The sequence below is a fragment of the Charadrius vociferus genome, unplaced genomic scaffold (assembly GCF_000708025.1).
Source record: "Charadrius vociferus isolate BGI_N301 unplaced genomic scaffold, ASM70802v2 scaffold257, whole genome shotgun sequence".
NCBI lineage: Eukaryota > Metazoa > Chordata > Aves > Charadriiformes > Charadriidae > Charadrius > Charadrius vociferus.
The window spans coordinates 1,719,622-1,731,535 of NW_009649473.1; the positions used below are offsets into that span (position 1 = coordinate 1,719,622).

Sequence of the window (11,914 nt, forward strand, 5' to 3'; positions counted from 1 at the left end):
TTATGTCAGATGCTTCCATACAAAGAACAATACCCAGTGACAAACCGACCATAAAAAAAAGCTTTATTAACCCTTTTGCACCAGCAGTTCTTCAGGGATCCATTGCCAGCAATGGAGTTCAAGCCAAGTGACCCAATTTTCAGCCCCAAGAGGTTAGCACTTTACATTCACTTACAAAGCTGAGTGAGGTACTTTTCAGAAGTAGAAAGATTCGGTTGCAAGTCCCATAAAAAGATGGAGTGTTCCTTGGCCATTTTAATAGATGAAGAACTGGTATGGTCCTTGAGAACAGAATAATGCAGGCATTGGGAGCTCGAGGCGTCTCAGCATCCAGGAAGAACACAGTGACCACTAGCACAAGCCCGGCAGTCCCCCTTCAGCATGATTCCTCCTCAACCTTTCTACCTCTTAGGAGCGGATTCCATGCTGCAGTCACAGCTACCAGGTAGCAGATCTCAGCTACCAATTAGTTTGGCTTGGAAACCCAACCTGAGAGGGTTAAAAGATTCCCTGGACATAAGCTGTAAACTCAGGCTGAGAGGAACAGAGAGACCTCAATGCTCAGTTAAGCTAAAGATAGAAAAATAAAACTGGTTCAACCAGAGGATAAAATACTGCCTACAAATCAGGATCTGAAGTTGAATGTAACCTGTATACTTTTTTTTCCCTCCCCAAGTCTTCAACCACAAAAGCATTTATCTGGACACATACATAGTTCAAAAGGCACAGGAAGTAAAAGCATTTCTGAATGACCTCGTGTGAATTCAACATCAGTATAACTGTAAAATAAATAAATATGTGCAAGATTAGAAAGATCACAATGTTCTTCTGCATGACATATCTTATTTCGTAAAAAAAAAAATACACATACGTGCATACACACACACCTCATTGAGAATAAAAAACAGTACATACGCCCTTTTATCAAACTCCTATACACAATTTTGTAGGCATTCAGCACACCACCATAAGAAACATTTAAATTACTACCTTAAAACATAACCAAAGGTGGGTTTTTTTCTTTTTTTCCTATACAACCCTATACTTATTTAGTTGTCTGCAAGCCAGGTAAGTACAGTACATACAACCTCTCCCCTTACCCCCAAGAGAAACTGCAGGTTTTCAGTGGGGCAAATCTTCCTCAGTAACAATTCTTTTCCTCTCATAAAATACTCTGACAACTGCATATTCTGTAAACCACACAGAAACTCCACGTGCATGTGACACTCTGGGATATCAATAAAGAACAAGTGTTAACAGTGTTCAGTTGAGGGGGAAAAAAAACCAACACCAAAATAAAACGATAGTGGCCAGTTTACAGGTGACTTGGCAGCAGTTTATAGATGAGATAAAATCAAGGTGCTTAAATTTACATGACACTCAACATTCCTCCCAAAAAAGGGAACACAAAGATAAAACTAACCTCTCTCAGATGCTGTTGGACTCTTAGCTAACCACTTACAGTGAGCACAGTTCTATTGCAGTTTTCTTTCTCAAGTTTTGCTGGAAGAATTCAGCAAAATATTTGGGACGCGGGAGCAAGGAAAGGGAGAAACTCAACATGAGCTACGAACTGATTCACAGCTAAGTTAACATTTAGAATCTAGCTTTCTAAACCAAAGATTTTAGAGCATCTCATTTTCATGGCATGGGGCATTAATTTTGTTACCTGTGACACTTCGTTCCAGTTTTCTGCCAAAACACAGGGGCCGAAACGATTATTTTTTTGTGTGAAGCACACTTGGAAATTTTAGCTCTTAATTCCTCGATGCCACTGGCTCCAGCAGGAGACCAACGGAAAAAAAGTTTTAACTGTCATAGGCAGGATTATAAATTTGTACTTGTTAGCTGTAGAATACTTGCTTTCCTGTGAAAATAGTAAATATTACCTCAGTTTGAAGTTTAATACAGTACTTCTCCCTGAAACAACACTGTACAGCAGTCTGCCCCATCTCTCCAGCCGCGAGGCAGACAAGGTATCTTACACAGGCACATCAAGTGGGATTTACATTTTTTAAGAAAATCTTTCAGCTGCAACTGTCCTTAGCAAATCGCAAAGAGTGCAACCATAATCCAGTACTCCTAGTTTTCATATTTTCCTTGGAAAAAGACCCACACAGTTATCTCACTCTGTCAAGACATGATTGCCCAATTTGTTTTCAAGTAGCTGTTCTTATTAATGGTCATTCCAGATCCTGTAAGTTTATTGTGCTTCCAGTGAACTGAGAGTTATCAGAACCTGCATCATCTTCAGTGGAATTGTGTGGTTCCTGTTAAAGCAAACAGACAGCACGAAGAGATCAGTGCCTTCACCTCTAGATGCTTTTAACACTTATCAGTAAGATTGCCTTGACATTTACCCAAGAGCAGAGAAACGCTTTGAATGGTTTAGAGGAAACCCAAAGCTTTCCTACTTTGAGGACCCACTCAGTGCTGCTCTGGTTTTCTTTGGAACACTTCAGATGAGCATTACTAATAGAGATAAATTTAAAATCATTGACTATTTGCTTTTCTTCTATTAACTCTCTACCATGGCCCATGATCCTAGGTTTATCATAGTAAGGTGCTTCTCTCAAAACACAAAAGCTTTATTTTCTCTCCAGGAGAAACACACTTGGTAAGAATAACTGCGTTGCAGAACTTACTGAAGCAAAAGTCCCACATGGTAGAGTAGAAAATGTGATTTATGTACACTCTAATCATTCATTGCTGCTCGGTTCTCAGCTGCTCCTGCTCACTAACACACAGTTCACCGGAACAGCAGATAACAAAATATTTACGCAAGAAGCTGTATGAAACTTTCTGCGTTCAACCAACACTGACACTCAGTAGTTAACAATGGCAAGTAGTGAAACCAAAGGCTGTAGAAGTGATCAGGCTTTTTAATTTAACTGCCATCCCCATATAGACACCACTCTGAAATCTAGGCTCAAGATTTTATTTCTCACTTCCCACCCTTCCTGTAGCCTGCTACAGATCAATTCTGAGCCTCTTTCTTAAACCCATTTAATATCTGCAGGATGGGATCAGGAAAACAAGGATGGGGCACTCCAGTAATAAATGAGTAACATTTAGTTTTCATTACTCAGTAACAGAGGAAGAAAAACAACCACCTATACCGTATCAAAGGTTGGTAACATACACAAGAAATCTGCAGCACAGCTCTCCGCTTACTACTTCTTCTAAGTGAAATTAAACACCAAATGGAAAACAAGGTATTATCATTAGGCAGAACACCAGTGTTCACAGTAAATTGTCTTCACTTTCAAGCTAGGCAATAAAACCCAACTGCGCTGACATACTGTACCTGAAGTATGTGAACAGGTAAGTCCACTGTAAGCTGAGAATGTGACGAGGAGGACTGAGAGCTCAGCTGAAAGGGCAAGTCTCCCTCTCCTGGGGAATCATCCTGTGAATGCAGAAACATGATGCGATTACAAGACCCCCAAGCAACTCAGCACAATACAGCAAATTTCACTCAGCCTCACAATCTTAAAAAAAATCTGATAAAGCACCTTACCAGTAAGGCCCACACCCACAATGATATGTGGAAAGCTAACTGCCCCTTAAATCTGAACCTAGCTCAACGTACAACCTATGATCCTATCACAATCAACTCAGAAAACTGGCAAGATCAGAAAAGGAAAGAAGGAAAGAATGGTTCATCTTCCAACAAACGTAATACTCAAATACACAACAAGTTTCATCATGTGTGAAGCGGACACCTAACAGAAAGGTTACAAACGTTTACACCCATCAGAAAACTAGACAGAGGGAGAACACTGCTCATAGCGTCCTCCATACCGTATGTTGTTAGGAATAAAGTGGAATGAAGTTACCTTCTCTCTGGATACTACACAGATAGACACCCGGCCAAAAACATATTACCCACCATGCTCCACTAATCAGCCCACATGGATTACTAGGTATTTTTAGAGAAAAATCTTAAGCTTTATTTCAACAGTTTAGAGAAATAAAATTTTAGGTTGAAACTTCATTTTGCAGGAAGCTTTTCACATCAGTCTCATTTGCATGGTAAGTAAGAGAGAGGTGGAGCAATGTAAGAATTCGGGGGGGTGTCCACAAAGAAAAAGACTGGAGGAAAAAGTCATACTGCCATGCAACCCCTAAGGTACTGCATGCTAGTAATCCTTTCCTTCTGGAAGAACAATTACCCCATACTTTGGGACTGGAATGTAGCATCTGTTTTGCTGCTCTTGTAACTGCCTGTCCAAAGGGGGAAAATCCTAAGACCCCGAAGGATCGCCGCTCTCACATGCAAAATGGAAGTTTTCCTTCCATCACAGCATTTCCTGCATCAAGCGTACCCAGCCTAAGAAGCTAAGAGGACATCCCCTGCAGTCACAGTGCCCATATGTTCAAGGCTGGAGTGAATATTAGTACTAAACCAAATATAAACATTTTGCCCACTTCCACAATGCCTCTGGTTTGGGCCCCGAGCAGCAGTATTACTGAACCAGCTCTGTTTTCGGGCATTTCTACACCTCTGTAAAGCCAGTTTCATATAAACTTCCCAGGAAAGTGCTTCTTGCAGGCAAATGCCCTTATGGACACGGTACATACTGCAGATTTCGAGATCCCATCTAGGGGACTCTAGTACCCGAGTTCACGGATAGTCAGATTCTTCCATAAATGTGCCGGTTTGGGTAACAGAGAAGATGAGCGTGTTTCTCCTCCTCAGCTCTTACCTGAAGAAGCTGAATTTGCACATACTGGGCTCCAGTGGCAGGGTCCCTTATTGTCAGCCCTCCATTTGGCAGAACTATGTTGCCACCCAGTCGACTGCCAGGGTTGGATGATGAAAAGTTGGTAGGGCTGACTTTACCACCCTTGCTTTTCCTCTGACCAGAGCCAGATGCCCCTAAAAGACAGCAGTTTTCATATTTGGATGGTCAAAAGCAATTTGCCATAGTTTCCCCACTAGTGTTTTTCAATTTTATGCAGTTACTTACACTACACAGCAAACACCTGGACAGTACAATATAACATGCACCATCTGATAACTGCTAAAAGGCCAGGCAACAATCAGCTGATGAACTCCAACTGCTGACTAAGCATCTTTTTATACGAACGCCATTAAAACCACATCACAAACTGCTAAGCTTAGGGCTCACCCCTGTGGTAGCACAGAAGTATCAGCGTATTTGTGGAGTTACAGAAAGGAACTAGGAAGTAGAATTGCATTTTCTATTTTTAATTTTGCAACTCATTTCCTGAGAAGTCATGTACATAATTTTTCCAAAGCATAGTGAAGCTCATCTATTTCCAGAAAGATTTCAAGGACTGTTAGATAGAACAGGCTACAGAAGTAGAACTACCACAACCTTAAGCATTTTTCAGTTTAAAACAAGACGAACCAGCTGCTTTTATCACAAGCTAAAAACCAAAAACCTAATAAAAATAAATGTAAGGATACAGTCCTGTCAGCTGTTTGTTTGGGGTTTTTTTATTTATTTGTTTTTTTAAATTCATAGTAATAAAAGGCTTGGATAACTTCTTTTTAAACACTGAACCTCCCCGTACCGTGTTCATTCAACCTAGTTAAATCAACTAGAAATACAAAACTTTGTAGACCACTTTGAGAAGCACATAGCAGCATTAAGGCAACAGCTGGTGAGAAGTGGACTACTGGGAGTCTTCAGTAGGACAGAAACAGAAATTTTCTGAGGTCATTTTAGGAGACATGCAGATTAAATGCAATCATCTCTTTAAACTGATGTCCAAAAGACATGTTTGATGATACATACACATTTGTGATAATACAAGCACACTCAGAACTAGCTTCATAAAGCAGTTATCCTTCTGTGTGGTGATTTGCTGAACCAGACAGAATTCATGCAGGTATGCCTTTTACAAATACAGAAACACGTCAGTGCTCAATTCAGATCTAGTCTCTTAACTCACCTTAAAAAGTATGACCTTGATTTTCAGAGGTGGAAGGTATTAAGAGACAGTGAGGAAGAACTAAACTATATATATGTATGATATTCCACCCCGGACCCAAGGGTAGACGCAAGTCAAATGCCTGAGGTTGTGCAGGTCTAGTGAGCCACAGATCACATTTAATCGGACAAAGTAACGGTGTGTAATTCACATCAGACAGCTTTGACTCAAACTACAGTTTAAGAGGATAGATCTGAAACCATGACATAAACCTCACCCTGCACAAGAACTTGCTACATGGCTAAAAACTAAGAGAGAGAGGTTTGAGTATTTCTAGATAACTAAGGAATTAATCCCTTAACACTGCATCCACATTGTTACTAAGTGAAACATGGAAGCAAAACAAATCCAGCTGATATTTTCGTTGCCTGTACTGAGTAAAACAGAACCCACTAGGTAAGACCAAAAGCATAAACAACAGAAAGCAAAGTGACCTTTATTATTTTCTTTGTTTTAATAAGAAAATAAAAAGCAGATGAAGAGATGAAGGGGTAGTTTCTTGTTAACAATCATGAAACATATGGTGCAGATTTCTTTGTAAACTTACCATGAATTTGATATTCCATAGAATGTGATTATCCCAAGTAACAGATGGTACACCATATGCATAATTATTTTAACTAGCCATAAATTGGATGGGATATTTAAGAATGTGCTCAGATACCTGCACCCGTTTCAATGCCAAAACCCCTAATTAATTGTATTTATTAAACTTAACAAAATTAATGGCTTCTCACCTGTGCTGCTCCCATTCCCTTTTTGTTTTCTTTTCTTGGCTAGCTGAATGGCTCTGTAGTCTGTTCTCGCAGACCCACTGCTCTCCTAGTAAGAAAAAAAAAAAAGCCAAGAGATGTAGTTTTTTGAATGCGAGAGCAAACCAAGATAATCAGCACAGACTAATGAGTTCTCAGTCACACTTATCTTTTACACTGCAAACACCGATTTCTCGTTTCCCATGCTCTTCTGATTAGAGTTTCAATAAATTCCCTGTATGTACTTAATATCTGGAGTTCAACAGAAAAGGAAGTTGGCTCCACTTTTATAAGCATTCAGATTTTAACAGGGTAAACGTTTGCTTTGTAATGTAAATAAACAGTTACATTTGTAGCAGCATAGTAAAGCAGAAAGGGACCAGTATTTAAAATGGGAATGAGGACTGAGATGATACTGTTTCAGTTACTCTCCCAGCCCAAACCTTTCCCTGGAATGAAATGCACAAGACATACCACCTATTCTTGGGTATTCTTGTAACTTCCAGTTCACCCTCAGACAGATGGCCGCTTATTTTTTAATCCCTTATTTTGAAAGGTTCTCCCTTAACTGTCCCCACCAGAATTCCAGTATTTCTTAAAAGAACTTATCACTACACTGAATCTACTTCTGACAACACACAATTCAATATAATTCTACATCCTTCATGAAAAAAAGCCAAAATGCATGACCTGCAAAATCTGAAAGGAAGGTCTCCCTATAAGGTATAAGTACCAACGGATATCCCCAAAGTCAGGGTGTCTCAGTCACAGAGGGGTAAAATGAATACAGTTACTGCATACCAGAAATGAGCTGCCAGTCACTGTGCCAAGATCCATTTCTTTCTGTGCACTGTAGCTCCCTGGAGGGTTGGAGAAGACAAACTGCGTCACTACTTTGCTGCCCTCTTGTTGACCAACAACGTCCGAGCTAGGAAGCAAATTCCGTTCAACCTTAGTTGGCGTTAGTAACTCAGGCACATTGGTACCACCGAGGCTACTAGAAGGAGTCAAAGTGGCTGTGTCGATTGTTAAATTATTGCTGGACGTCAAACCGTGCACATCTTGACTGGAACTCCTCACCGAGAGAGATGCCAGCGAACCCAAGGCTTCTGCATTGACAGTCTGTACATCATCCAAATTTAAAGTGCTTTGCTGTAGAACCGTCGCACTGGTTCCCAGCAACAGAGAACTGTCCAGGCTCTGCGGCATATCGCTGCTCGCCACCAAGATCAAGGGATCAACTGTCTGGCTTAAAGAATTGTTGCTGACAGGGAGGTTTCCTCCGAGTGTTGAGCCCACTGAAGCAACGTCGATGGTGACAATTCCCGAGTTCACTAGCGCCATGTCTGCTGCAATTCCAGAGTTGTTACTAGACACGTTGGAGAACAGGGATACGAGGTCTATATTGCTGAGATCGCTCTGTCCCGGACTAGTGAGTTCACTGCTGGGTGTGAGGGAGCTGGTTGCTTCAAGCTGAGTTAGGAGATCTGGAAGAGAAGGGTTTGGTTATGAGACAGACCTTTCATCAGACAACGGGGAGGAAAAATACGAATGATCAAGGGAGGAAGCTTAAAACTCTAGATTCTCGGCCTACTAAAACACTTTCCAACTTCTCTGACTTAAGGATTTAAGGCAAAAAAGCTTACTGAACTAAGTACTTACTGAACTAAGTACTTACTGAACTAAGTACTTACTGAACTAAGTACTTACTGAACTAAGTACTTACTGAACTAAGTACTTACTGAACTAAGTACTTACTGAACTAAGTACTTACTGAACTAAGTACTTACTGAACTTTACTGAGAAATTTCAGTTACAAAAGCACTTGCCAAAAGATAACACTAAGGCAGTCTAGGCTAAGTTAGGTTGTAGAGGAGTGGAAAAAGGAGAGCAAAAAGAAGTGCTTTTAGTCTTCAGTCATATTTTACAGATGGCATGGAGAAGGACAAGTTCTGCTTCATTCAAAAGTGCTGCCATTTGTCACCATTTCACACAGGTCAAGCTCAAGTCTCACTTTCTGATACTCGGTGATAGGTCCCACTGAAACTTTTAGTGGGAGGGACAACCAACTCCAGTCTCGGTGAAGATTCTGCCATTCATATCAACAGGGCTTGGATTCCAACATCAGTAAATACACATTTTCCTTAATAAAACATTTCATTTTTCCATTGCACCCTCCTATAGTTTGAAACAAATACTTTACCTGGGCTGAAGTTATGCTGTTTGACCATGTGCGTCTTCATACTGTGCTTGGAAGTGAACAATTTATTACAGCTGGATACAGGGCAACGAGTCTTTAATGAGTCCACATCCTGAAGATGTTTTTTGGAGTGAATATACAGACTACTGCGTGCTGAAAATTTTGCACAACAACCTGCAAGAAGATATACAAGACTTTCTAATCTTGTTTCATTTAATTTCAATCTGATGTTCACACTTAGTATCTTAGCAAAACAAATCAGTAGCCCCGAGAACTCTATCCGCTATTTTGCGGCACCTGTGCATACATTCAAAGGAATCAGAAAAAAGCCAACAACCTGTTTGAAGAAGTTCAACAACCTGTTTCGTGTAATGCACAACCTTTCCCTGCTACGGCATCTTAAATGTAAACTCTTCACAACGACTGCTAGCAAAACCATTACAAAGAGGAAACAATCACCAAGTAGAGCTGCTTTACTTTATGAAGCAGAATATTCCAGATCAGACCCAAAATCTCTGTTCCTGGAGTCCTACTGAAGTGACGGAGATACTGCTAACAAACCCATGGAGCATCACCGAGGCTCTCGTATGTATGACTACAACAGATACCACTCATACTGCCATCCACCATCCCAGCAGCAGAGACTACCACAGCACTGAACCACTGAACACTCGAGATGACATGCCATAACAGCAAAATGTGGCCTTGAAGGTGTTGGACAACTTTTCTTTACTTCTGATGAACCGAGTGAAAAAGCTGAACTACAGAAACTGAATGTCAGAAGTAGGATTTTCCGGAATAATGTAGTCCTGCTCATCATAAAGGTAAAAAAAAAAATCAGGCTAGAGCACAAACCAATGTTCTCTGCAGTCCATAAATTTGCAAATGATCACTCACTCAGTTACAATGTCTTGTTTAGTTTTATCTCTTCAAACTCTGTTAGAAGACTCACTCTAAATTGTTCCAATCATGTAATAAGCTTGCATTTGGGGAAAAGACACACAATCTTTAGGCAATATACACACCAATTACCACTTAACACATACAAGAGTGGAACAATACCTTCTACAGGACACTCAAATGGTTTTGTACCAAGGTGAGTGATACTGTGGCCTTTCAAGTGTTCTGCTCTTGTGAAGGACTTCCCACAGCCTTCCACTGGGCACATAAACCTCCTGTCATCTTCGTGTTTCCTACAAGGGAAGGAAATTGCCATTAGCATGATTAAATCCACCGCTGCTTAAGTACTGGAAGAAAAACAAACAAACAAACAGCAAGTGACTTAGGACAGTATAATCAGAAAAGGCTACCTTTTATGCCTCAGCAGCTTGGACATACTGGTGAAAGACCAGCCACAACCTTCAAAGTCGCAGATAAAAGGCCTTTCACCTTAAGCAAAGAAAAGTCCCATTAATAATCACACACTGCTACTAGAAAATCCGAAAAGCTGCTTAAATTGAATTAATTTAAGACAAGACAACTCAACGCCCCTCTCCTGAAATTCACCGCAGAGTACTGTGATGCCCCTTCCCTCTTGTACAATCTGAGCCGCCTTTAACTCAAGGCCACTGCATCTTTCCCTAAGCATCAGGGAGCACAGATAATTATCAATCCATCTCGTATTAATCTGAGCTATTTTGAAGGTGCTTCAATAACCAATAAGAGCATTATTCAAAACAGAAACACAATTGAAATGTTTTTTTCCTGTTTTCATGACCTGTGGATTACAATACAGTGAAGCATACGAAGCTGGTTTCCATCACGTCCATGAACTTTCACTTAACCAAAGTGATGCTTTAAAAAAAGCAAAAACCCAAACCCCACACAGTGAAGCCATGAAACCAGGAAAACAGAGGCCAGTAGAGACTACACACAATTGTGGTTAAAACATTAAAAGGCTGGATTTCGGCAGCGGTCCTTGCAAGTCAGGAGTGCTTGCTTGAGTTGAAATTTATCTTCTTACTGTTCCAAACCTTGGTACATACATTCCACGCATTCCGAGAGCTTTTTAAACATTTGTTTTGACCAAGATTAGAATTTACACAATGTTCTGAACGTCTATGAATTTGGGAATAGAGACAGGATAATTTTTCTGAACAGAGCTCACATGCCAAAAGACACAGCTTTGCGCATCTATAGCTACTTCCCATTTGGCAAGTTCATTCAGGAGACTCCTACCCCCCAGAAGGCCAAGACTCAAACATTTTCACTGACTCTAAATAACTCATGTCACCCTTTCTCCCTTCATGACTTTCAGTTTCTCCAGCGAACTGAAGTCCACTCTCCACATATTATCTTCCGTGTACCTCCCCATCTACCAGTCACCCTCGTGAATACCTGTGTGACTCCTCATGTGGATCTTCAGCCGGCAGGCTTTGTCATACTGTTTGTTACAGCCAGGGAACGAACAAGAAAACTGCTCCTGCTCTCTGAAGTGGGCTCGATTATGGGAGAATAACGCACTCACTGTAATAAATGTTCTTTCACAGCCTGGGGAGAGAAGGGAAACAGCACATCAGTTTGATAGAACACTGAATCAGGAATGCTGAATTCTCCCTCCCAACTTTTAGCGAGGGACCTTCATGATCCTTTTTCCACGATATTACATCCTGGCACAAGGGAAAACCAAACAGTGCAACCCTACGCGACATTACTCACAGGGATTACAATTATTTAGCCAAGGTGGACAATCAAAACACATAGAGCCCGGTTTAAGGCATATCACTTTGGACTTGTGCTGTGCCTTAAGGTGTTTCACCACAGGGGCACAAAGCCCCATGTAAACCCACCAGTGAAGGCACCGCACCCTCCAGCTCCCAAACTTTCCCTCTCGATAACCGAGGTGGCATGGAGCCCTCAAGGCTCCGGGGGTGACCCCGAAGGGGAAGAAAGGGGCAGCGGGGCAGAAAACCGAGCTGAGCCGCAAGGATCCCACCCTTAACCTGGCCGAACCATTGTTTTGGGGTTTTTTTGGGTTTGGTTTTTTTTTTTTTGAGGG

At 41.1% G+C, this 11,914-nt stretch overlaps 1 protein-coding gene across 1 annotated transcript; it reads right to left on the minus strand.

The window, feature by feature from the left end:
• Positions 1-1,660: 1,660 nt before the first annotated feature.
• Positions 1,661-11,407, minus strand: ZXDC (ZXD family zinc finger C; the record flags this gene model as incomplete). The annotated part of the gene is made up of 9 exons (XM_009889863.1): positions 1,661-2,270; positions 3,308-3,409; positions 4,710-4,882; positions 6,702-6,786; positions 7,518-8,203; positions 8,920-9,090; positions 9,979-10,109; positions 10,227-10,305; positions 11,254-11,407. Coding segments are annotated over 9 exons (1,668 nt in total), but the record flags the coding sequence as incomplete, so codon positions are not given.
• Between the last annotated feature and the right edge of the window lie 507 nt (positions 11,408-11,914).